General features: G+C 43.5%; 1 protein-coding gene across 3 annotated transcripts in view; it reads right to left on the bottom strand.

Annotated features, from left to right (window-relative positions):
• Positions 1 to 7,950: 7,950 nt before the first annotated feature.
• KCNG4 (potassium voltage-gated channel modifier subfamily G member 4) overlaps positions 7,951 to 27,567 on the bottom strand; it is a 172,536-nt gene continuing 152,919 nt past the window's right edge. Inside the window, exon 3 of one of the 3 annotated variants that reach the window (XM_069216713.1) lies at positions 7,951 to 9,864. In XM_069216713.1, coding sequence (XP_069072814.1) covers positions 9,094 to 9,864 — 771 coding nt within the window. In that variant the 3' untranslated portion in view covers positions 7,951 to 9,093. The remainder of the gene's footprint in view (positions 9,865 to 27,567) is intronic. The other 2 variants (XM_069216714.1, XM_069216712.1) reach the window with 2 other exon arrangements.

Below are 27,567 nucleotides of genomic sequence, written 5' to 3'. Positions count from 1 at the left end.
GTGCAAAGGTATTCCAAGATGATATATTAGTATATGGAAATGACAGAATGGAGCATGACAGAAATTTAAAGGCAGTATTGCAGGCATTGAGAGACTTGGACTAACTGTTAAGGATCAAAAGTGCAAATTTGGTGACAGCCATGTGGAATATTTAGGTCATATTATTTCTAAGGATGGTATTCAGCCCAAGATTAGTTATGTCAAAGCTATTAGTGAGGCTCCAGAACCAAGGTGCAAGGAACAATTGTTCTCGTTTTTAGGCCTAGCAGAGTTTTTTTTCTTGTTTTGTGGAAAACTTTGCATCCAAAGTGGAGAACCTCCATGCCTTGCTGAGGAAAAATGCAACGTTTTGCTGGGAAGAGATACATACCAAGAAGTTTACGACCATAAAGGAAGAAATTGTTAATGCGTCTTGCCTTAAATCATTTGATGAAACTGCTGAATGTACTATATCAGTGGATGCTTCTTCATATGGCATTGGGGCAGTTTTGTCTCAACGAAGGAAAGGAGACACATGGGTGGTCGCATATGCCTCTTGCACTTTGTCTCAAGCAGAAATAAACTATTCCGTAATTGAGAAAGAGTTGTTAGCTACTACTTGGGCTGTACAACGATTTAGAATGTATATATGGGGGCGCAAATTTAAAATTTATAGAGATCACAAGCCTCTGGTTAACATTTTGAGTACGGGAGGTGGAAGGAACCTTACTCCTAGGTTGGCAAGGTTGGCTTTGAAATTACAAATGTACCACTTTGAGATTTTGCATCTTCCGGGAAAGAGTAATTGCTTGGCAAATAGGTTGTCTCGTTTACCACTATCTCATGGAAGTGTTGAAAAGTTTGATGATGGTGAGTGTTATGTTGCGTTCACTCATGATGATGTGATGTTCCTGCAAAACGTGAATGTGGATGGTGGAATATCTGAATGTATGTGGATGAGAGAAATGCAGAAGGATGAGGTTTTGTTGAAAGTGAAGGAGTTTATTTTGAAGGGATGGCCTTCAAAACGGAATTTGCAAGGTGAATGTAGTACATACTGGAAGGTTAAAGAGGAATTGTCTGTGTCAAATGACATTATATTAAGAGGTGATAAAATTGTGCCTCCCAATGGCATGCGCGACACCATTGTCAGGTTGGGGCATGAAGGTCATGGTGGCATGGTAAGTACTAGAAGGAAGATCAAAGAAATCTTTTGGTCACCGGGATTAGATGGTATGGTGGACCATTGGGTAAGAGAGTGTAGTAAATATATATTGAGTGATAAATCTGTGAAACCATTAGTGGTGCCACTACAGATGGTTGAATTACCAGATGGCCCGTGGCGCAAGGTTGCGATCGATTTTATGGGCCCGTTTGTTACCTTACCTGCAAAGGAAGTGTATGCGATTGTCTTAGTTGATTATTTTTCCAAATGGCTAGAAGTTCGTATTGTTGGCAATATAACTACTGATACAGTTATTGAATTTTTAAAGGGTGTATTTGTGAGGGAAGGTATTCCTGAAACTATTGTTTCAGATAACGGAGTGCAACTTACCTCTGATAAGATGAAATCCTTTTTGAAAAAGTTGTGGTGAAAATCATGTGAGAGTATCATTGTATCATCCTGAAGGTAATGGTCAGGTCGAAAGATTTAACAAAGTAATCAAGGGAGCTATACAATTAGCTTTGGTATCTAATTTGTCCTGGAAGGAGGCCATCCAAAATATGTTGTTATCTTACAGAATTACACCACATTCCGGCACTGGCAAAACACCTTTTGATTTATTGAGGGGTCGGAAACCATCTTCTAAGTTAATTCCTTGGTGGTTGAGGAACAGAAAACAAGGAAGTTCAGATGAGATAGATTTTAGTTCTGTGAGAGAACGGGTGCAAGAGCATTCAAATAAAGTGTTGAGAAGAATCAACAGTGGAAAAACTATGCCGAGGTTAGTGGTTGGAGAGTATGTGCGTGTGAAAAATCATGGATTAATAAATAAAGAGAATGCTAGATGGTCACGCCCCATGAAAATTGGGAAGGTTTTGAATGGTGCAGTCCAATTTGAGGATGAAAGAATACGTCATTTGCGGCATGTGAGTTTGTTTAAAGTGAGTAGCATTCCAGAGGAAAAGATGGATAATGATCTTAATGACGAGAGTGGATACTTGTGGGGAGATGGTTCCATATTGCGATCTGAGGAGGTGTGGTCAGGCAGGGGTGAAGGAATTGAATCCAGGAATCATGAGAATAGTATGATACCCATTCGTAAAAGTCACAGAGAAAGGAAATTACCAAGGCATTTCAACAAATTCGTGATGGGGAGCAAATAAAGAGTGGTGATGCATTTCAATTTTGAAAAATTGAATATGTATGTTGTTATGTATTATTTTTTTTTTTGATATTTCAATTTTGAGTATATTGTATACATATTGTTCTATTTATTTTTGTTGTTGTTGTTTTTATAAGGGGAAAAATGTGTGGTGCTTGGATCGAACATGGAATGTAAATCGACATTCGATCCACGTCACAAAACAGGGAAAGAGAATTCGTTAGGCGGCAGTTGTTCCAGGAGGTCAGTTCTTATATTGCTCCTGTAATGGACCATGTAACTATTTATGCCTTCTAGTTGTACTTTAGGGTGATCTATTTTCATAAAAATTCTTAGCTGTTCGTTTCAGCAGTGAGTAAACTGCATTTGTAGCAGTCTTAAGGGCTGCCATCAAGAGTTTCCCTATATTACATTAGAAGAAAAAGGCACACAGTGTGTTGACTAACCTGCTTGAGATCCCATATGTGTTTACAGCAGCAGCATTTGCCTGGCACTGCAAAGCAACTTTTAAAGCCTTTTGTGCTTTGGTCAATACCACTTACTTTTCAGCATACACAATGAGAGACCTACCTCTGTGGCACCAGGCTCCAGATAATGGTTTCCTCACTGAACTTGTGGCCTGTCAGTTCATTGCTTTTTGAAACATTGCATTTAATCACACTGACTGAAAACAAAACTGAAAGTTAATATTCTAAGTGTTTGTCAGGAGCTGTGGCTTTTTTCAGTGCTTTCAACACGACCAGACCACACTACAGAGAAATTTGTTTTCTTTTTCAGAAATTAAATATAACATTGAAAACCCTGTAAACTAGTGGTCGCAGGGACCCTACCAGGGGAGCAAAAGGCAAGCCAAGGAGTTGCAGTTGTGACCCTTGGCGATCTCTAATTGACTTCCATGGTTGTAGGTGCCTTACCAATTTCTAGAAGATGTATTTTCAATGTTTATACTATTACTGGCACACCTAACTTCCACCCAGCATTTGGACATGAAGAGCCACTCCCATTTTACTGAGCTTGATGTGGTAAGCTCATGATATGGGGTCACACAATCTTAGGGCCCCATTACAAGTGTGTTGGTCTGAGGACCTCCAAACTCACGTTGACGGTCGGGCCATTGAAACATTGGCAGTTTGACCACCCAATTACAACACTGCCGGGAACATGACACCCGATGGTATGATGGCGGTCGGGCTGGTAACTAGCCAGGGCAGTGCTGAACTCAGCGCTGCCTGGCTGATTACAGCCCCTCTTTCCACCAGCCTTTTCATGGCAGGGACCGCGCCATGAAAAGGCTGTTGGAAAGCCAGAGCTGGGAGGGGCAGGGGGCCCCTGCACTGCCCATGCCAATGGCATGATCAGTGCACAGGTCCCCCGACCCAGCACCGTTAGAATCCGCACTGTCTTCGGTGCTGGTGTGTTAGGGTATTGGACTCAGCTTCCTTAAAGGAGCCGAGACCAATATCCTAACACTGTTCCTACCGGTCAGCCCGGCGGAAACACCTATCACAATGTTCCCATCGTTCAGCCTGGCGGGACCAGTGTAATGTGCTCAGGGGAATCTCACTGCTATGGCGTCCTCCCCGTGAGTTTGGTGGTCCTGTGGTGGGACCGCCAAACTCATAGTCTGTCTGAGGCTATGTTGATCTAAACTCTTTAACTTACTTCATAACCTCCACATGAAAATCACACATTGATAGCACCCCAGGTAATCCTCATTCATATATAGTACCTACGCTTTGCTAATTGAGACAGTTTCACTCACTATAGTCTTCTGCAAGATGGGCACAGTCATACTGCCATACCTACACTGTTATGGGTATATGACAACACTGTCTACTTGAACGTGGGATTAAAATATTCTATAATTTAATTAAGCTTTTAGCATACAACCTGTGTAATTTAAAATGTCAAATGTCCAAGTTTCTCCTTGACCTGGTTCCTACTATTCCATAGGAAATGCCTTTATTGTTTTGCTAATCTAATAACTTTGGTGTAGTTTGATGACTTTTCACAAGCTTTCCAGAAAGGTTCTCTTTTTCGCTTAGTTTGTGCATAGAAAGATAGAACGTTTCAGGGTGATCTGTCAAGTGGTATCTGAGAAAAAGAGGAGGGGGATCTCAATACATAAAGGGGCTCATTAGGAGTTTGGCAGATGGAAACACCCGTCTGCCAAACTCCCGACGGGGTGGTCACTGCTATGCTATCGGCCATGCATGCTGGCCCCATTACTACTTTCCCACTGGGCTGACCAGTGGACACCAAGGTTTCCGTCAATCAACCCAGTGGGAGAGTGGTGGCAGCATTGTCACCGGCTCATAACAGAGGTAGCAGCAATGCTGGTGCACGCAGGCAGACAGTGCAAATTTTTAAGGTGCTGGGCAGGGGGAGCAATGCACTGCCCATGCCACGGGAATGGGCAGTGCAGGGCCCCCCTGTGGCCCCCTGCACTTGTTCTCTGTCAGCTTTTTCATGGCGGTTGGACACCAAGGGAGCCGAGGCCAATTCCATAGCACTACAGCACCCTCTGAATGCGCACTGTCTGCAAAGCAGACAGTTCGCATACTTACGGTGCTGGGCAGGGACCCCCTGCACTGTCCATGCCATAGACATGGGCAATGCAGGATCCCCCTGTGCCCCCCGGCACAGGCTTTCTGTCAGCCTTTCCATGGTGGGGTGACTGCCCCTGAAAGGCTGGTGGAAAGCTGAGTTGTATTCAGCATGGCGGCGAGTTCAGCGCAACTCAGACCGCCATCTACCCATCGGGAACCACGTTCTTAGTGGTGACGGCGGTCTTTAGGAGGTCCCACCCTCTAAAGGTATAATGTGGCGGTGGGACCTTCAGGAGTGCGGCAGTCCCACCGCCACTGGGAGTATGGTGGTCTGAAGACTGCCACACTCGTATTTAGGCCCTTAGTCCCCTGTCCTGAAAATGCTGTAAATACAATATATAAGAGGCAGAGCAGGGATACCCTGCCCCCGAGCCTCTTGGGGCCAAAATAAAATAAAAAAATCTGGGTTTTTGCAGCTATCCCATGGTACTCCCACAGTATTGTGGCAAAACCAAAACCAAAACAAAACATTGAAAAAATGGCAGTTGCAAACGTTTAACGTTTAGGTGATTTTTCCACCCCCCCGCATGGACCAGAACTGGGACATAGTTTCCCACCCCCAGGACACAGTTTCCCTGCCCGCAAGAGCGAGGGAAAGAAACACTTGTTGGCTGCCTCCCAGCAAAAGCTCTTGGTGTGTGGCTCTTTTTCTTGTTCACAGGGAGACTGAAACTGTTCTGAACTAGTGAGAGTAGTGAAAAATACCTGCTCCTGCCAGTAGGGATTACTGCTGGCTTCTAATGCACTCAAGATGGGTGCTGGGACCATGGGGGCTCCCCCCCCTGCAGCCCTCAACATACTGTCTCCGGGCACTCCGCACAAAACTCACCAAAAACAAAAAGAATCTGGTTGTTCTGAGTGGCACTTGGACACCCAAAATACATATATTTATAAATGAGTGGCAAGAGCCGCTCATTTATTATTCACTGTGTCTAGGAAGGAGCACCCCATTATGCCCTAGGGCACTAAAAATAGCATATGTTCATGCTTGCTGTAACAGGCGCACCACAAGAATTTTTTTAATGTTGTGATATGCTGCATGCAGTGCAGCACCTTCCCCCGAATACCATTAAAACAGTAAGGCCCTGGTTCGACCTTGGCAGATGGGATACTCCGTCACAAAAGTGACGGCTATCCCACCCGCCTTTTTACAAGTTCCATAGGATATAATGAAACTTGTAATAGAGCGGACGGGATATCCGTCACATTTCTGATGGAGTACCCCACCTGCCAAAGTCGTAATCAGGCTCTAAGTCTCCTAAGTCATTAAATCCATGACCCCAGGAGAACTTATCATATTTTTTAAGCACTCCAAGCTGGAGTTCTATGCTCTTTGGCTGGAGAGCAAGGTCCTCTCATATTAATTTTTATGCACGCATGTTATGGGCTGAAAAAATGTTGAAAGAAAGGCTCAGAGCTGTGTTGGTTTTATTAAGAAAATATGGAAATCTTTCTTTTAATATTTTTCAGCCTTCAAAATACAATCATAAAACAATGTTAAAAGAAAGTCTCACTAACTTGTTGATTTTTTTTATATAAAAACTGTATTAAATATTTTTATGATAATCACTATTATTAAACATCGCATTGTGTGAATTATCTTTTTACTGGATTTCAATCTTCCCATGCCTGAGGACTTTGGCCCTGATTATGTGTTTGGCAGACTGGAACACCCGTCCGCCAAACTCCCGACAGGGTGGCCGCCATTGTAGTGGCGACCCCCCTGTCGGCTCCAATATGACTTTCCCTCTGGACTGACAGACAGAAACAAAGGATTCTGCCAGTCGGCCCTGTGGGACAGTGGTGACAGCATTGTCGCTGGCTTGTAATTGAGCTGGCAGCAATGCTGCTTCCCACAGGGGGCTCCAGCACCCTCGTAATGTGCACTGTCTGCACAGAAGCAGACAGTGAACATTACGAGGGTGCTGGGCAGGGGGATTCCTGCATTGCCTATGCCACGGGCATGGGCAGTGCAGGGGCCCCCTCTGGCCCCAGCTCTCCACCAGCCTTTTCATGGTGAAACTGCCATGAGAAGGTTGGCGGTGAACAAGGTTGAAATCAGGGTGTGCAGCACCGCCCTGGCTGATTACAACCTGCCCCCACCGTCGCCCGTCGGGATCTCTATTTCCGGCAGAGATGGCGGTATCCTGGTGGTCGAACTGCCAGGGTCATAATGTGGTGGTCGGACCACCACAACAGCAGTGCTCCAGGTGGTGACACAGAAGGGAAAAGGATTATGGGAGTAAAGTATAGCAGTGGGAAGAGTCATGTGCTCTCAAGGAGAGGGCTAACTCTTGGAACAGCAATTGTTTAAAAAAAAAACGAAACGTCATCCAATAACAGGATAGGGAAAGACGATGAAGGAAAATAAATCTCTTCAAACTTTATGGGTAAACCGATCAATAAAATCTTTTTTTCAAAGGTTAATTATATGTATAACTTAACAAATCTGAAAGGTGATTTATAAAAAGAGGCTTTTTATGAATTCGGAAACAGGTTGATCTTAAAAGTTTCGTTAAAAAGTCTATGTCACATACAAGCAGACTATGGCATGCAAAATGCGCATCTTTAACTTAGAATGGCCTGGGACATTTTTAAGACACTGGTCTGCCAGGTACCAGACCCTCTCCATTGTCTGTTTTTCCTTACCAGATTGTATTGTACTCTTGTCTTCTTTGCATACAAAGACCTTTTGTACTACATGGCTCTGTCCCTCTCTCAGCCTAAAGTAAAGACATCGAGAATATGTGGTGTATTTCTTCTATTATTTACTCCAATGGGGTGATAATTTTCTAGACTATATTTAAGACAAAACATTTATGTTGAATGATATTTCTATGATATTCTGGTGCTACACAGCTGTCCAGTGGCCATAAAAAAGTGTGAGGGGCTAGCAATAAGACAAAGGACCAGATTGCCTAAACCAGGGTGGGACAGGTTATGTAAAATGTACCAAATCTTATTTTGCAACATTTTTGTGTTTTTGTAATGCACAACAGCGCAAATAGGTTTTGAAAGAGTACTATTACACATCTAAAGCTTACCAATCATTTTGCATGCATAAAATGATTTTTAATGAATAACAAACAAAACCCATCAGCAACATTTGTTAAAAAAAAGTAGCCAAACTGATTTTACATTATTTATATTTTATCTTTAATATATTTAATAGAACAGAATTAATCTGTTCCATTTTTGATACACAAATCCTAAATTGATGTGCCCTGGCATTCAATATTATTACGCAAGTGCAGAAACTAAGCATAAGTACATTTGCTCTGTTTTTGGGCTAGTGCAAATTTTATCTAAGATGTCCACTTATCCCTTTTTGTATATCCAAAATTCTGGCAAGAAAACAGGGACTTTATGTTAATTTTCTCAAAGTATATGGAAAACAGTGTTCTGCTTTAAAAACAAAATGACCATGTAAATTAAAACATACATAAGATCGGCAATCGTTCAACATTTTTCAAAGGGATTGAATCTAGACATGATTATTGTTACTCCACAAAATGGATCATGAGTTAACAGAATAAAGAAAAACGCCACACTTACAAAAATAAAAAAACAAATACAAGTTGAGGAAAGTTAAAAGAAAATGATGAAAAAGAGAAGCAAATTGCCATAGAGATAGAAAAGAGCTACAAAGATCTTCTTTGTGAACGTTGAATTTACGTCTCTCGTCATCTTCATGAAGATGTCTAGGCATGTGGTTAAAACTAAAGAGGTGTAGGTTAATCCAACCTTTAATAGGAGACCAAGGCATTGGAGGCTCTCTCCATTTGAACTGCCTAGGAGTGCACCCCTATTTACAAAAGTGTCCCCACGGAGCTCGGATAATCATAAAGCACCGACAGAAAAACACCAAGAACTAAAACACCTGGAAAGCAAATGTATGCGTTAAAAAGCATGGTGGACATTCAGGTGTGTTACTGTACATCATTGGGCCATCACCACAAAGGTTTGAGGATCACAGCAAAATCAAACTTTTTTCTCATCCTTCTTCCATTTAATACTGTTGTACTCAGGCAAGACATACAGCCCTTGGCAATATAGTAGACTTTCTTTGGTCTAAACTCATTCTTATGTTAGCCTTAGTAAAAGGGTTATATGGCGAAGGGTACCCCAACTGGCTTGATTTGTCGAATTTTAATTCATGTCATCCCTCTGTCCATCATTTATTTTCCTGCATAAAAGTACTTGTACGTGTCTTCTGATACCAAACTCTCTGTGTCATTAAAGGTGTCGCTTTCTCCTGAGATGTTTGCGTTCGACATCCTAGTCAAGCGGCTTTCTAAGCGTTCTTGTTCTCTTTTGAGCTCAGCATAGCAACGTGAGAAGGTGTGGAAAATGGAGGTAGCAGGGAAAGCCATAATGAGTATCCCGCTAAGAATACTGCTCAGTGCCACCACTTGGCCTGGGATGCTCCTGGGCACCATATCACCGTAGCCCACAGTTGTCATGGAGATGATTGCCCACCAATAGGAAGCAGGGACGCTGGTGAACTCTTGACACAATCCCATCTCAGTCTCAGCTAGATGAACCAGGGGTGCAAATAGGGTTACTGCCACACACAGGAAGAGCAAAAGTAGGCCAAACTCACGAGTGCAGCGTCGGACAGTGAGGCCCAGAGTCTGCAACCCCAGTGAGTGCCGGGCCAATCGCATGACGTACAAGATCCGCAGGGCACGCAGCACACGCAACACCAGCCCAACCTTCTCCAAGTATGAGTTGCTCCCCTGCTTCTCCTCCCCAATGTGTTCATCTTCCACGATGAGCGAGATGTAGAAGGGCAAGATGGCCAAAGAGTCAATAATGTTGAGGGGGCTTTTGAAAAATTGGCATTTGCTCTTCGCTTGAACAAATCGAAGAAGGAATTCCAGGGAAAACCATGCCACGCAGATGGTCTCAATGATGAACATGTTATAGCACTTCTGAGAGCATTCTCCCTGGGTAACAAAAGAAAGAAATAGTATTGTCACACTGCTGTATTCGTTTTATTACCAATCATGAAATATATCACTTTACATGCATCTTTTTTATAGGTTTAGGTGAAGCAGCCTGTTTCCTTTAATTAATTAATGTTGACTTGACTAAATGCCATTAATGGCTAGTAAACACAGTCTGCACTGATTCTCGTAAGTTTTGCTGGGATCTGTCTCTAGGATTTCTACACATATCAAATAAATCATGGCTCAACGATGTACTATTATTCATTGGCCTCATCTTTGTAATCTCTTATTTGCTTATTTGATATTGAACCATCTTCAGAAATACCCTGAAGGTGAATTGAGATTATTTGAAGGGAGGTAGTCTGTTGTACGGCTTGGGAAACAAACTAGCTGATAATACCAAACACTTGCAATCACAAAAAACAAACTTTTTAACAAAGGAACTAAGGGCCACATGTACGAAGGTTTTTGCACGCCGCAAACAGCGAGTCGGGCTGTTTGCGACGTTCAAAATGCACTTCCCCATGTACAAACCCAGTTTTGCGATTTGGTAAACTTTTTACCGAATCGCAAAACGGAATTGCGACTCACAATTAGGAAGGGGTGTTCCCTTCCTAATTGTGACTCGCACTCCCATGTATGATTGTTTTGTGACCGCGAATGCAGTCGCAAAACTATCGCAGTTAGTACCAGTGTCACACTGGTGCTAACCCATTCGCTAACGGGAAGGGGTCCCCATGGGACTCCTTCACCTTTGTGAATGTCACTGAAATCATTTTTTCAGAGCAGGCAGTGGTCCTATGGACCACTGCCTGCTCTGAAAAAATGAAACAAAAACGTTTCATTTTTTGTTTTTGAAATGTGAATGTCACTCAATTTTTTTTTTCACAGCAGGCAGTGGTCCTATGGACCACTGCCTGCTCTGAAAAAATGAAACAAAAACGTTTCAGTTTTTGTTTTTGAAATGCATCTCGTTTTCCTTTAAGGAAAACGGGCTGCATTTAAAAAAATGTAAAAAACTGCTTTATTTAAAAGCAGTCACAGACATGGTGGTCTGCTGTCTCCAGCAGGCCACCATCCCTGTGGGGGCCGCCATTCCCAAGGGGGTCGCAAATTGCGACCTACCTCATGAATAATCATGAGGTGGGCATTTGCGACCCCCCTTGCGAATCGCTATTAGTGTCAATGACACTATACTACATTCGGATTTGTGAGTCACAAATTGCGAGTCGCAAGTCCGAACTTTGATACATGTAGCCCTAGGTTCTGTACCAAATATTTAAATTCAATATTTAAATGTGCCCAGATATATTTGAAGTTTTGAATAGTAAACAATGGTTTGATGACGGAGTAGGAGATGGAGCATTGTAATGGGACGGGATGAATACCCACTGTCTAGGCCTCTCTCCGTCCAGAAGGTCCCAAAAGGCTCCTGTTCACTCATCATTCATTCATTAGACATCTTCACTTTTAACATTTAGACAGGACATATCGCAGGGTTGTGCGAAACTGCGTGTAATTTAGGGACAGCCACTCAAAAGTAAGTGAACTGCAAACCTGGCCTTAAATGGCGCCTGCTAAGAACAGCAGCTACTAGTGTTCTGTTTGTTCATGCTGGCACCGTGCTCCTGTAGAGGATTCTTACCCTCAACGCTTGGAAAATTAAGCAACGTAGATTAATAGCGTAATTTCATGCATTTCCGTAATATGCCTAATGAAAAATGCTGGAAATTATGCAAGGTTAAACTGATGCGCGCGAGCGCACTCACGCACGCATATGGTCCTAACTATGACTACCTGGTGGCGACCGCCACTAGGTAATGTGTGTGTGTATATCGCGATTATGCTCTTCTATTGGTGCAAGGTGAATTTCAACCTGTACCATTGCCATCTAATCGACCGGGTTAGCAGCGTTACAGATATACTTCAGATATGCGTAGCTCTTATACTCAAAATTAACATGATATGTTTATGAACGAATGCATATCAATGTCGCATAGAAAATATATTAATGCGTTTTTGCTAAACGTGCGCTTGAAATGTGCCCGGGGGAGTGGCCACCAATGTATACAATGATTAATGAAATTGACTAATAATGAAATAATGATACGTTAATGTATGATTTTACACTAATATTAAGAGTTATATGTTAAGGATTTGCTAATAAATCACTAGGCCATAGTTAGCATGAGTCGAGGTCTAGCTGCCCGGTTTCATATTAAATGTGTTTTTCTAACATGCAGTGTGCTGACTTGCTGAAGGACATGTACTCATACTTTTCCAGAAGCTAGAAGATGAGTGTAACTTAGTAGATCCGTTCTCATGAAATTCGACTTGCTCAAGGAAACATTCTTGCTGAATGCAACAGTGTAGACTCGTTACAGGTACAAGGTCGCCTAGACCGGTACAGACAATGGAACTACTGACTGGGGATGCGAGAGGACCACAAGAGTATGAAATCATACCGGACATTCTACCCGTTGGAGACGTCAATCACAAGAACCAATAAACTACGTGAGAACTGTTATGAGGTGACAATTTTAATAGTACAACTGGAAAACCATTGGATGGAGATAGTGGGGTGCCAAACCTGCCCAATTAGGAATTAGTGAACTGAACAACAGAAAAGGGATAAAAACCTTTGACACGAGGAGCCATTGGGGGATGCCATTGCAACCTCTTGCTATTACCCAGACACTTTGTCACTCTGCCTAAAACTTTGCTGTTTGACTCTTCAAACCATTCTCACCCTTACCTTGTCCGTTCTATACTTCTCCTCCTTATGAGGGAAGTGACCCTTCTTACCCCGTCTTGCTGAATTTTCTGTGTTTCCTGGCTGCTGGCGAATCAACTGATGTCCTGAGGACGAAGATTGACTCTGTATGCTGACCCATTACGGAGGGTAACTATATAATGATGAAATTGTAATTGTCTGTTTGCCTTTCCTTTCTAGGTACCAACTGCTTCTTTTGACAGAGACCATAGTTAGATGTTTTCTAAATTTGTGTTGCTAAATTGTTTTGCATGAAGCCCAACATGCCAATGCTAATTCGAGGTCAGTTGAGGGGTTCACTAGACGGACGCAAATAGACAAATGACTGAATCAAAGCTTTGTTGAATAACGCGCTAATGATACTCTGCTAAGGTTAACCCATGTTGACATCGTGTTATGTTCTAATGTTCGTGATCTTTGCTTTGATGAAATCTTATTCGAGTTGCCATATTATGACAATGTTGATGTTTTTCATGGTTTTGAGACTAATAAACGCACTAGTAGAATTGTAATCAATAGGGAATAAACATCATAAAATCGTACTAAACTGGTGTGGTTATTCATGACTGAAAGGTCATGGTGGTTTCCGGGTCTTATTGATGACGGTATTGACTTGTTGATTGACATGTTGATCAGTTATCTCGTCTTAAGGTGTCTTCAATCAGGGTCAAAAGATTCATTGGCCTAAAACGAGTCCCAGAGTGAATAAATTAGCTAGATTGGGACGCGTTACCAGTTCTGGTAGCAGAGGACGGTTAGGCCCTTTGGGGGCCCTAGGATGAGGGACCATTGTTTAAAAGTGTTTTTGAAATAATGCAAATTGGAAGTATGATGTGTCTCTAAATTACCCATGACTTTCCCGGAATCTCGGCGCTTGCCTAAGTGAGTTGGGTATGTTCTTGGCGTTCTAGCATGTGTGGTGTAGAATTTGCGCTTGCTCAGCTTATGCATATCGCAGGTGATTTGTGAAGTTTGTATGAATTTAGGCCAGGTAATGTTTTAGTAGGAGTGGGCGTACTCCGCAGTATGAGAGTAGGGAAGTTGGTGAACTTCATGTGAGTGTGGCGCTTTGTGCTCAAACATTGTCCACGTGGTTGTTAGTGATGTACAGACCTGTCGTGGTCTGAGACTCCGGAGTATATTGATAAGTGTATGAGACACTTGGTTTATGTTGTAATTTGTGCAGTTTAATAGGTCAATCGGGCGTGGTTGATGAGCTTCGTTTGAGTCAAATGTGTGAGTGAAACCTTCGATGGAGATTTGGCAAAGTTCTAAAGTGCACTAGAACGAACCATTGACAAGTCGAGAGTAGGATTTGCGGGTCGAATTCTGCTTGCGAGTGCGGGAGCTGAGAAGGAGAGAGTAGCGGCCGAGGCTTCAAGTGAAATCTCTGTAAAGTTCTGAAGCGATTGTGTTACCCTTCAAGTAGTAAACCGGCAAATTTGGGTTTTTGTTGTTGAAGATGCTCGCAATAATATTGCATTCATTTTTGTGTGAATAGAAAGTGAGGAAGACAAGCCGCAAGACTTTGTCAGCCGCAGAGTGTGTGAGTGTGACGTCATTGGAGCCGTGCTGGGATAGGTCAGTTGCTGAGAGGGGTCGCGCACGGATTGGCAGCCGTCCGTGAGAGGCAATTGGTTGAGGGGGTAGGCGAAGAGTGTTCTGAGAATTAAAGTCACTTCCTGATTAGATTCTAAACGAAATAGAAGACACAAAAATGAAGTTTTTCAAGGCTCTAAAGAGTGCTTTGAGGGGAGATACATACATTACAGCGAGTGTGGGGGAGCCTACACCGCCAGAGGATACTCCGGCTTATACCGTAATGGAGGAAAAGGGAGTCGCACCATGTCTTTGGCTAAAGCAGTGGTGCAAAATGACAGAAAAGGAGGGATGTTTGGCGTTTCCGGAGTACGGAACGTTTAATATAAGAATTTTGGAAAACTTGCAGAGGGTGCTAAGTGAGCAAAAACCTCCTCCGAGACCAGCTCAGTTTGAGGCATTGGCGATTTGGGATTTAATGGCCATACAACAGAGACAGCAGAAATTTGTGAGGAGAATGAGAAAAGCAGAAAAGACTCTAGCGGAGGCTAGATAGGATAATGAGACCAAGATGTGGAGAAGGGGAATAGTTGAAGGAGTTAGGATGTTTCCGGCAATAAGTCAAGAAGACGAGGCACAGGGAAAAAAGGCCACTTGTAAGACAGACAAGGGCTCTAGTAAGCCAAAGGAGACTCAGAAGTCTTGGGCAGATGCAGATGATTCAGATGATGAGGAGTTTCTTAATCAGTTGTTACATGATCGCCCGCCACCATATGCCATGAATGATAATGGACCAAGTACTAGTGCGGGTCCTGAAGATCTGACACAAAATCAGGGTATCATAAATACAGTACAGACAAGCAATACAGTTCCGACACAGAATGGTGCTAGTGTACCCACTGCACCAGACACGCAGGTACAGTTGCAGCCACCACCAATTCAGAGGCTCTATCCTGATGTCCCAGTATTAGAGACAACCTCGTGTTTGATGGTGCCGCCTGATCCGGTATACACAAAATCAGAGTTAATGCAGATTGAGCCAACTCCACAATTGCTGCCCCAGCCGCAGCAACAGGTGGTTCCAAGTTACACTTCTGTTGCAGGACCGCAGTCGGTAGCCACAGCACCCATGATGAATCAAGCTATGGGAGTTAATTCTCCACAGGGTGTGGGAATTGGACAGACACCAGCAGCTATATCATTGCCAATTACTGTTGGTCCACCAGTACCGCTGTAAGCGCAAGCTAAGCCTGGCGTATGTGACCAGGGAGTAATGACCCAAGAGGCGATAAGAGGAGGGTTCACAGGAAACTTGCAGGGAATGACACAGGGAGGACAGACAGCCGAAAGGTCTAGATCCTTGTTGGATTTCAGTCCGATTGGGGTTCCTTTGGAGACAATGAGGCAGGCAGGGTTGGGTACACTAACCCCACAGGTAATGAGTACAAATACGACACAGACACCAATGATGCAGTCTGGAAATGTCTCGTTGCAAGGCTTAACAGTCACTACTTCAGTGACTGCAGAGAGATCAGAAAGAGATCAGAAAGAGAGGAATACCTGAATTTTGTGAGGCTGGGTGTGGAAGCCACTGAACTAGTAGAAGGAACGATGGGGGGTGAACAGATTAGAGTCATACATGGAAGCAGAATTGAGGTTTCTGTGCCCCACGATAACCAAAGAAGTGAGCAGGGTGCATCAGAGGTTGGCAAACCTAGCAGACAAATACGGCATAGACTTAGACATTTGAAGAGGAGTTATAGGTTAGACTTTGAACCTAAAGATTTTGATCACATGAGATCCACTGGAATGAAGGCACATCTTAAAGAGATATTGCAGAGTGCTCAAATCTGGGGCGCATTAGAGAAGTGGGAAGGCAGATGGGCAAAGAAGAGAGATAAGGAGAAAGGTGACTGCCCGGAACCAAAGCAGGCGAAAGCTGCACCAGACACGGGGACAATAAAAATGTTACCAATGAGAGAAACAGCTGGAGGGGTTCTAGTCCATGTACCGTGGTCTAGGGGTGACATCCTGTCATTCACAAATTATTATCCCAGGTTGAGGGAGCAGCTGATAGAGTGGTACCAACAGACGGACAGGTTTGTGAACCTTGCAAAATGTCTTTGGGAAGACTTGAATACCCTGTTTGAGATCATAGTTCCAGCAGATTTGAGGCTTGAGTGCAAGCAGGGTGTGGATTGGCCAGCAGAGGAGCTGGCAAGGGACAAGATTACTGGAGCACCGTCTTCTGAAGTGATGAGGTATTATCATAAGGTGATTGAGTTTTTGAAGCAGAAGGTGCCTTCAAACAGGGTCAAAAGATTAATTGGCCTAAAACGAGTCCCAGAGTGAATAAATTAGCTAGATTGGGACGCGTTAACATGCTTGAATAGGCCAACCTGCTGCATGGACTCACACTATGAGGCCAGCTTTCTAACACTTGTATCAACATTAGCTGCCATATAAAGTGGCAGCAGGGCCCATCACCAAGCCTGCCCTCAACACACACGATGGCTCCTCTACTATAGCCCATGCCCAGGAGGGGGCATTTTGACCAGGTTTGATTCAGATGATGTAGCTTAGTTCTTGCCCTCTACCTCATCTGTTCCTTTGTCAGATAATTGCCTTTGTGAAACAGTGTCATACATGACAGTGAAATGGTGCTGACCATTTGAACAAGGGCAATGGCTAGAATGTGGTACAACCATTGACGTTTCTATTGGAAGTTTACAAATTAGGGAGGAGGGTCCCTTGAGGTATCCAGGTTTGCCTTAACCAGGAAAAAGCATCTACACACTGCTTGCACTGTTCCACTGCCTATACTCTTTCACTGCCCCAAGACCTCTCCTGCCCCACTATTGCTATGATTGCATGCCTTTATTCCACCACATCTCCCTTACGCCAGTACCTCCACACCTAAAATGCCTCCCATGCTTTTACTCCACACTCGCCTAGTCTATTTACTCCTCCATTATCATCCCTCCTCCAGTGATTCAACTCTTCTCTGTTTCCATTCCTCCAATTCTGCATTACCCCAGCTTCTACAATTACTTGCTTTTGCGCCCACTATCCCCTTTTCTTCCATTGCCCTTACTTTTTCAATTACTTGATTACTTGATTCCTCTACTGCCCTCACTTCTTCACTGTCTCCACTCTACTGCTACATCTGTTCTAGCTGAGACCCTGCTGCCTCCAACTTTCCTGGAAAAAAGAAAACACAAGGGTAGTAAGGGTGAGAGGTGCCGCACCTCTAGGTAGTAAAACAATGGGGGTCATTCTGACCCTGGCGGTAAAATCCGCCAGGGCCAACGACCGCGGGAGCACCGCCAACAGGCTGGCGGTGCTCCCATGGGCATTCTGACCGCGGCGGTACAGCCGCGGTCAGAAACGGAAAACCGGCAGTGTACCGCCGGTTTCCCGCTGCCCTGGGGAATCCTCTGCGCCGCCATGGGGATTCCGAGCCCCATACCGCCATCCTGTTCCTGGCGGTTTTGGCCGCCAGGAAGAGAATGGCGGTATGGGGTGTCGTGGGGCCCCTGGGGGCCCCTGCAGTGCCCATGCCAATGGCATGGGCACTGCAGGGGCCCCCATAACAGGGCCCCACAAAGATTTTCAGTGTCTGCCATGCAGACACTGAAAATCGCAACGGGTGCAACTGCACCCGTCGCACCCCTTCCACTCCGCCGGCTCCATTCGGAGCCGGCATCCTCATGGAAGGGTGTTTCCCGCTGGGCTGGCGGGCGGCCTTCTGGCGGTCGCCCGCCAGCCCAGCGGGAAACCCAGAATACCCGCAGCGGTCTTTTGACTGCGCAGCGGTATTCTGGCAGGCCCAGCCAGGCCGGCGGCTACCGCCGCCGGCCGGGGTCAGAATGACCCCCAATATTTTTTCTTGAGTAGGTATAGAAATTAAAGCAACGTCTGGTGCAACCTGGCCGAGTGCCTTACTACCCAGTAGGCACCACAACGGGTACCGGAGTACCCAAGGACAAAATGGGTCAAGATGGCCACAGCACACAGAATAAATAGTCTAACAGTGTGGCAAGGATAGAAGATCCCTGTTATTGTGTTGTCGGTTGAAGGAAGTAGGAGGTTGAAAAAAGTCTTAAGGCTTGGTTGTAGATGGTGTCTTTATTTGTAGGTGCTAGAAATCATAGTGCCATCATCAAGATACAGCCAACACGTGTTTCGTCACACAGGTGACTTCATCAAGGCTAGGCCATCCGGCCAGAATGGTAAGTAAAGTGGGTGCCCGGTGATCAGCTAAGTGGGCTATAGGAAATGAACTGGATCTATTCAAATAAGTAGACCTGTAAGTAAAATGGTTGCCCATGCAGAAACAGGTGAGTAAGGTAATGGGCACGTATGGTGTGACAGGTGTAGGAGACCCTGATAAGTCTGGAATCAAAACCTGTGAGAACCGGGTAGAGAAGTGTAGCGCGTGGTGTCAGGAGCTTGTTATGATCAACTTTCCACTGCTGCTTCACCTTTTTTTTCATTGTTTCACTACATCTGTTCTTCCATTCCACCACTAATACTACTCTAATGATTCCTGTCTTTTGCTGGTTCACTCCTGAATGACATCACTACTATTCCTTCCCTGCTCCTTCAACAACTTGGTGCCTATAGTGCCCCCATTGATGTTTCTTCTGGGAGTCTGCAGAGCAAGACAAGTGCATTTTGGATATACCGGTTTGCCTCAGTCATTTGTCTCTGCCTACTGCTTGCAGTTTTCCACTGCCTCCATTCCTGTATTGTCTCCTTTCAAGTCACCTGTGCTCAGCAAAGCAGATGCAATATCCCATCGGATCACAGCTGGGGCTCATAATTTCTATGTGTCCTTCATAAGGAACAACCTTAATATGGATTTAACTGTGGAGACAGCAGAACTGATGCCCTCTTTACCTCTCTTGAAAATATATGAAGTTAAACACAAAGCTTCACCCTCCTTTTTGTACAGAAAATTTCTATTTCCAAATCTGTAATGGCAAGAAGTATAGCTCAGAAAGCCCGGATTACAAACAGGAGGCCTGGTAGGACATATAGGTCAGGCAGTTGGGACTCTGAAGAGGTGGTGTGATAGGAGGTGTTGATCAGGCTGTCTATATTCTGAACAGGTGGCTTGGTAGGAGGGAGAGCTCAGACTTCAAGGACTCCAAACAGGTGGTGTGGTAAGGGGTAAAGCTCAGGCTGCAAGTATTCTGAACAGGTGGCGTGGTACGCGGCATAACACAAGCTACTGAGACTCCAAACACGTGATGTGGTAGGAGGGGTAGCCGAGGCTGGTGGAACTTCAAAGAGATGGCACAGTGGGAGGTATAGCTCAGGCTGCTGTGCCTCAGAACTGATAGTGGGATGAGGCTTCCAGGATATTGAAGTGGTCTTGAGGTGGACCATGTAACCCAGTACTATGTCTCTGATTTCGTGGCATAAAGGTGAGGGTGCCGATATTGTGGTCATTATAGGGAGTTCTCTAGAAATCTTTGTGCTAACAGAGTGTTCTGTTTATGGTGAGCTCATGCCATCAACCTTATCTGGCCCCATAAGTGATGACACCAGTTTTAATGTGTTGAAGGAGTGTGCCATGTGGGGCACTTATGACATTTCTTCTGAATATCGGCAAGTAGGTAGTCTCCTGATATATACACTTCTGTTTATGTTTGCTAAATTAAATGCCAATGAAGCATATATTTCATGGGAAAATTGTTCCTGTGAAAATAAAACACGTTTTGGGTGTTATATACCTGGTTGCTACTTAATTAATGCAGTATATACAGTTTCCCCAATTTTCTGCCTTTAAGCATGTTCTACATCTTTCAGTTTCAGAGGTAATTAAGACCTTGTTTTCTATGGTTAAAATTACCTTTTACTTCATTTTTAAATAACCTTATTCGGTTCTATCTATTCTATTCACCAGCCGTCAAGGACATTCTTTGTTGGCCTATGAAAAAGCATTAATCCTTAAAAAAAATACCTGTTCATATAGGGGACTAGGATTTTTCGATCGGATAATGTACTGAGTAGCAGTAGGTCAAACAACACATGGGGAACAGAATTCTAAGGATGGTTAAGTTTAAGAGAAAAGGTTATTTATGTTAAGCAGAATAATTTAAGAATTACAATATTTAGAAATATGTAAACAATAGAAATATTTGTATACATTTGAAATGTAAAATAAGGAGGGGGGGAATGGATAAGGAGGGAAAAAGAGAACATGCTTTAAGAGAAATACTCATATATACATCTTAAGGAAAATTACATAAAACAAATCTGAAAAATGTATAATATACAGTAATGTAAAGTAATATCTTAGAAACATTTGTAAATTCTTACAAAGCAATGATGGTAGCAAGAAGAGGAACTCAAAGGGGGTTGAGAACTTCTGCTGGGTGTGATTGTACTCTTTGATCAAAGAAAATAGTGTCTGGTGACCACATGGTGTGCCTTTTTAGTGTAAAAGTGATTGGAGTAACGTATGCTCTGTCTAGTCTATGATTATAACAAATTGCATATTACCAGGCTTGAAATGATAATTGGATGATGTTTTTCCAATTTTTTGTTATTTGTTGAAAAGCTACATCTAATAATAAACCTAATATTTGTAAATTACTAGAAGTTTGTTTCCAATCGTCAGATAAATGACCTAGGAAAATGTTTGAGATAGAGAATGTTATAGAAGTTCAGAAGATTAAATTGATTTGAATCCAACCTTTCAGCCAAAAATTATGTACAAAAGGGCATGTAAAAAATAAATGTTTTATATCTGCAGATAGTGCATGACAGGAACAACAAACATCTGAGAGTTCAGGATAGATTCTATGTAATGTGGAAGTGGTTATTAATATTCTGTTATAAACATAAAAATAGTTTGTGTACTGTTAGTTGCTTAAGAATAATTTTTAATTTGAATCCTATTATTTCTCCATAGTGAAATAGGCCATGAAACATTTAAATCTCTTTCCCAACAAGATTCTGTGTCGGATTTCTGTCTATTAGCAGAGATCAATGAGTAGTGTTTGCAATTCTAGAAATGGTTAAACTAGATCACTGTTTTTACCAATATTATCCATACTGTGCCTGATAAAGCAGTGACACGGCTAATCCACAAGGTCAGCTACGAGCTAATTTGCCAATAATCTCTACATCATCCTATATCCCAGGCAACAATTTAGGACAATCTTTTCTTCTACTTCTGAGGTGCGGTGCTAAAGTGGATTGGAAGAGGGATAACGTGACCCCCTGAAAATAGAAGTTCTGGATGAATTGTCTCTAATGCAGCTAATGAAGTCTACCTTTTTATCAGACTTTTAGTATGAAAAATAACAGCGAAAGACTAATAAATGAAATAAAGAAAAATACACATCATCTCACAGATAATCAGTTGGCTTAATGATCTCTCTTCACCTGCAACAACTCAACATACATAAAGACCCTCATTACAACCCTGGCAGTCTTAGGACCACCAGGGCCACAATGACGGTCAGACCGCCACCAATGTGGTGGTCCGACAGTCACATTACGACCGTGGCAGTTGCACCGCCACTTCTCCTCCACTGGAGGGAATGGTGGTTCTAATCCGCCAGATTGCAGCACTGCCTTGGGGATTATGAGTCCCACCTCTACCAGCTTTTACATGGCGGTAGCACTGCCATGTTAAGGCTGGTGGAGACGGGGTGCAGAGGGCCCCTGCACTGCCCATGCACTTGGCATGGGCAGTGCAGATGCCCCCATGGCCAGCCCATGCAGACAGTGAAAAGCGCGACAGGTGCTGGGGCACCGTACGCACCGCAACATTACCGCTGGCTCTATTATGAGCTGGCATCAATGTTGTGGCCTGTTTCCTGCTGGGCCAGCGGGCAGAAACTCTGTTTCGCCTGCAGACCCAGCAGGAAACTCTTAATAGGGGCCACAGGAAGGGGACTGCACTGACGGTAATCCGACTGTGGGACTTCAGCAGACGGCTTTTTTTGTCCATCGAAGTCTTAATGAGGGGCATAGTGTATATTCTACCAACATCATGCCTCGCTCCACTTCCAGTCTATCTTAATTGCCTTTATTATCAGCATTTAGATCAGTTTCCCTGCTTCTCACATATTCTTTATAAGGATCCCAAAATCTCTTGGGCGTGCCTTTGAATGTGCCAGTTCACGATAGTCCTCGATTTGTGCATTACAATACCTCTTGTCTCGAAACCATGTCTCCTTTGTGGGGGCTTTAGGGCCCATCCATCACATCGCGACCCACCTTTTTTCATAAGCAGCAAAGCCATTGATGGCAGTCTATGCACCTTGCCTGGGATTTCCTCCATAAATCCGAGTAAAGCCATTTCAGCTCCACCATTTCTGTGATTGTCACCAAGACCTCTGTCAAATACATGACCATTCTGGGGCAATATGTAAAAAAGCAACATGTATTGCTTTGCACTTTTTACATTTCACAATAGCCACGATATAAACTTATCAATACGTTCTGGCATATAATAGAAAAGACGTAAAATGTATATGTTTATCTCTATAATTAAATGGCATATCTTATACTTGTGCACAACAACATTTCCAAATCCTGCCAGTTATGGGTTTGCCTAATTCTGTTTCCCTGGATTCTAAAAATAAAACAAGATTTTTAATAAAATAGGTGATTCAATATAAACTGAAACTCACCTCACCACTTTTAAATAAAGTCTGTGTACAAGAACAACCAGACTCCAGAGAAAGGAAGATGCATAGACCCTTTTAACGTAAGCATAGAGAAATCTCATATACAGACTTGAAGGGTAAAGCAGACTTAAGCCCTCAATGCTGCACTATAGTCTCTCCCTGGCACATCCAAAGACCCTATCACCCATTCCAACTGCATGCGCAATCAGAATACCTTCCCTGGAAAGTTTGCAAGTTGCTTAGGGGCAGATGTAGCAAGGTCCGGGTTTGCGATTCGGAAATTGCGAGTCGGTGCGACTCGCAATTTCCGAATCGCAAATTCGGATGCAGAACGGTGTCTCAGACACCGTCTGCGACTCGCTATGGGGTCGCAAAGACCCACGTCATCAATATTAATGAGGTGGGTCGCATTTTGCGACCCCATAGCGAGTCCCTGCACTCACAGGGATGGTGGCCTGCTGACCTCCATGTCTGTGACTGCTTTTTCAACTAAGCAGTTTTTTCTTTTTATTTTGCAGCCCGTTTTCCTTAAAGGAAAACGAGTTGCAAAATAAAAAAATAACAAAACCATTTGGTTTCGTTTTTTCAGTGTAGGCAGTGGTCCATTGGACCACTGCCTGCTCTGAAAAACCCTTTTTGCCCACATTCACAAAGGGGAAGGGGTCACATGGGGCACCTTCCCTTTTGCGAATGAGTTACCACCAGTGTGACACTGGTGGTAACTGCAAATTGCTTTACGACCGCATTCACGGTCACAAAGCAATTCTGCATTGCGATGCGAGTCGCAAATAGGAAGGGAACACCCCTTCCTATTTGCAAGTCGCATTCACTAGTACCGACTCGCAAATTGTGAATGTGCATCGCAGAAGGCTGTTTGCATGGCGCAAACTGCGATTTTCGCAGTTTGCACCATGCAAACGGCTTCCTACATCTGGCCCTGTAGTGAATATGTAATATGTTGAGACATTATCTTCTTGGAAGCCCTCTTTGTTAACTGCTATTACTAGTGAAAGACAACTACAAAAGAGACCTCCTCTTCTTCAATTCTTGCCTTCAGCCATAGACAGGCACGCAAAAAATGAAAATCCCATTTTCATCCTAAGTGGGGCAGATGAGTCTGATTGCTGCTATGGTCCAACCATAAAATACATGCACCAAAAATAGGGGTTATGGCCTGCCAGCTGGAAACAAATTGAAGGCTTTAATGGTTGCATGATACTTGCACAATTGGTCTGTCCACACCTCCTAGCTTTGAACTCTGTCAATTGTTGGGACTCAGTGGACTCTGATTTTGGGGTCCCACCAGAGCCTTACTGAGCAAGATTCCATTAATCATTTATATATTCCTATTCTCATGGCCTATAGTTCCTTTTGCATTTCCAATAGCATTCCTCACCAACTTGTCTTACTTCAGTCTTGTACCCATTTCCCCAATGTACATTACTTCCTTACACTTTGCTACTTTCAAGATAAGGAGATATGAAGTCTCGCCTCCTTTATGATTGGTCCACTTTGGCTCTTAGTTCCTCCACACCACTTAAAAGGATGACTGCAGCTTAACCCATGGCATCTCTACTCATTTCTCAAAACCAGATCAGTTACAGCAAGCTACCAGCATCCACAAATCTATGACAACATTTCTCCTTACTATCATTGAAATATGGTTGAGGCTCCTTATGTTCTGTTCTACAAGATCATTTTCTTAGCAGTTATAATGATAAATTATGTGAAAGAAGGCACCAGACCACATCTATGAGTTCTACAAAACCTGCTTGTGAATGAACGCATAACTGAATACGCTTTTGCTTTTTCTTTTTCAGTAGCCTACCACCCTCGAATAAAATGGCGACTGTAACTTTGCTCAGGGTGGCTTTGGTTGATATCTGGGGAGTGAGCTTCTGGAAGTTGAATATCTTTAATGCTGCCTTCTGTTCGATGATTTGTACATCTGATGGACAACCCACTGAATATATATACATTAAGAATGATTTACAAAACGGGCAGCCCTGACTTTGCACAAATGCTCAACTCTGACTTTGTACAAATAGCCTACCCACAAAGCTGGCCACTGCCTGGAGCACATCTTCTCCCAGATCCCAACTTTCATCAAATCAGATTACCTTCTTTGATCCTAGTCTACCAGACTTGGACTGCCTCAAACCAGAAATACTGCATCTTATTAAAATGAAAGTAACCATTGGCTTCGAGGGTGCCTGTGCTAAGTCCAGTCCAAGTTGTTCTCTGAATACCTTTACCTAATTAAATATTGATTACGTACACTGGAAAGGTGGCTGTGTGAGAAAAGCCTTCCTGCTAACCACACGGCACCCCTCATGTGTTAGTGGATTATAAATGTCTTCTTTTTTACTCATCCATCAGACTCTAATACCAAAAGTCAAAATCAAAGAACTCTTTTGAGCGTACCACACACTGGCAGTCAAGTCAAGCTTTATATGGTTTATAACATAATAAACCATAAAAGCAACAACCAAGTAATAAAACAGTATTAAAATGTTTAGACTTACATTACATCATATAAAAGAAGGACATTCATGTAATTAAAAAAATAATGGGTATATAAATGTATCTACATTAACTATAAAAACAATGTGCATAAATGCATGAGTAGAAACAGTGTTTATATTGATATGCTTACAAGAACCCAACAATCTGTTTCCAGTAGCCCCTATTCTATAAAAATTACAAGTATACGTTTTCAGCAGCTAAGCAACTTCATTTCCCACATATGTCAAAGTTTTCCTTGTACATAAAACATTGATAAAAACGTTACTACATTATGGTATATCGTCCCATCTTTTAAATATAGCAAATACTGAAATGCCTCATTTTAGTCATACACATTTTCCTTTAAAAATAGTGGTTTTAAAATTTCCTTCTATGTACAAGATAAAATCTACAAAACAGTGCTAAGTGCAAAGTTGATTGTAGAGATTTTTTATTACAAGGACATTTACAGGACATGGGGCCCCAACTTCCACTCTTTGGAAAGGCAATAAAATGATGAATTATGGAAAAATGAAACTGAGTTAGAAGATATCTATGACACAAATTGGAGACCAAACTGATATATGATTGAAACCCAGGATATTTATATAATGACATGTAACTCATCACAGTAGATTTACTTTGTTCATCCAGATTCCTTTTCTGTACGCACAATCCAAAGATATAGGCCCTCATTATGACATTGGCGGCAAATGCTGCCTACCGCAACGGCGACGGCCACCAACATACCGTCGCCGTGGCTACCAGCCGCCAACCGCATTATAACCATAGGCAGAATTCCGCCAGAAGGCTGGAGGAATTCCATCGACGGTCATGGCTGCGGACGGCAGACGGCGGTAAGGTGGCGCTGCTGCCAGCAGGAGCACCACACTAGCAAAACACCGCCGACCGTATCATGTTCCATGATACGGCCTGGCAGTGTTTTGCTGGCAGATGCTGCTGCTGGGAGCAGCATTGCGCCCCATCTCCTGCCGGAGGACCCCCTGCAAGCAGGTAAGTCGGGTTCTCCGACAGGAGAGGGGGATGAGGGTGTTGTGTGCGTGTGTGGGGGTGGGGGTGAATGTGTGGGGGGTGTGTCTATTTTTGTATGCGTGCATGGGGGTGTGAGTCACGTGGAATGCGTGTGTGTTTGACTGAATGTGGGTGTACGTGTATGTTGTGTGCTGTGAATGCGACAATGTATGTTAGTGTGTGTTGCAGTGTGTGGGTATGTATGTGTGCATGCGTGGGTGGATGTGGGTATGCATGTGTGTATGAGTGTGTATGTGTGCACGTGTGGGTTTGTGGATGTCGGGGTCGGGTGGGGGAGGGCTCTGGGCAGGGGGAGGGGGCGGGGGAGACACCTATCAGTGCCAGGGAAAAAATTCCCTGGCACTGATAGTGCCTATCGTCATGGTTTTCCTGGCAGTAAAAAAGGCACGAAAACCATGGCGGTAGGCGGGGTCATAATCCCAAGGGTGGGATTGTGACGGCCACCGGGCTGGAGACCAAAGTCTCCAGCCCGGCGGCTGTTACCACCCTGGTGGATGGAGCGGTACATTGGCGGTTTGGCCTGTGCCAAACCGCCAATGTCATAATTTGGGAAAAGGTACCGCCAGCCTGTTGGCAGTACCTTTCCCCAAATTACCGCCGTACGCCAGGGTCGTAATGACCCCCATAATCTTTTAAATCCATTTTTAGAGAACTTTATAATATTCTCTGGGTATTTCCAGAGATACCTCTCCACTTTATCAAGGCCCCTTATTACTTTTTTAATGTGTTTCATCAAAGTACTATTATGAGCCTGGTCCAACGCTAAACAGTCTTTAAGGATTGTTTTAGTAAAATGTGCTTCTATTTTGGACCAGACTGAATGCCATAAAAGAAGTGGTTTGGACTCTTGTATATCAGTTAAAAAACTGAGTCCCAGTTCTCTGTGTATGAAAGTTTCTGGGAATGAGTGTGGCACTGTGAGAAGTCTTTTCAAAAACATATTCTCTTGCTTTTGCAGTATTGCATTGTCCCCCACACCCCAGATTCCTGCACCATATGTAGCTGCTGCAACAGTTTTAGCATTATAGAGATTCATCATCTCTTTGATCAGATTAGTACCTAGCTTTGACACAAATCGAAAAAACCCTTTATTATTTCTTGCCATATTGGTGGAACTAATTAATCTGTGATGGTTCCACCCCCCATTCGAAGAAAACTGTAGGCCTAGGTTGATAA

Source organism: Pleurodeles waltl, chromosome 12 (assembly GCF_031143425.1).
Source record: "Pleurodeles waltl isolate 20211129_DDA chromosome 12, aPleWal1.hap1.20221129, whole genome shotgun sequence".
Taxonomy (NCBI): domain Eukaryota; kingdom Metazoa; phylum Chordata; class Amphibia; order Caudata; family Salamandridae; genus Pleurodeles; species Pleurodeles waltl.
This window is presented reverse-complemented; position numbering and strand designations above follow the sequence as displayed.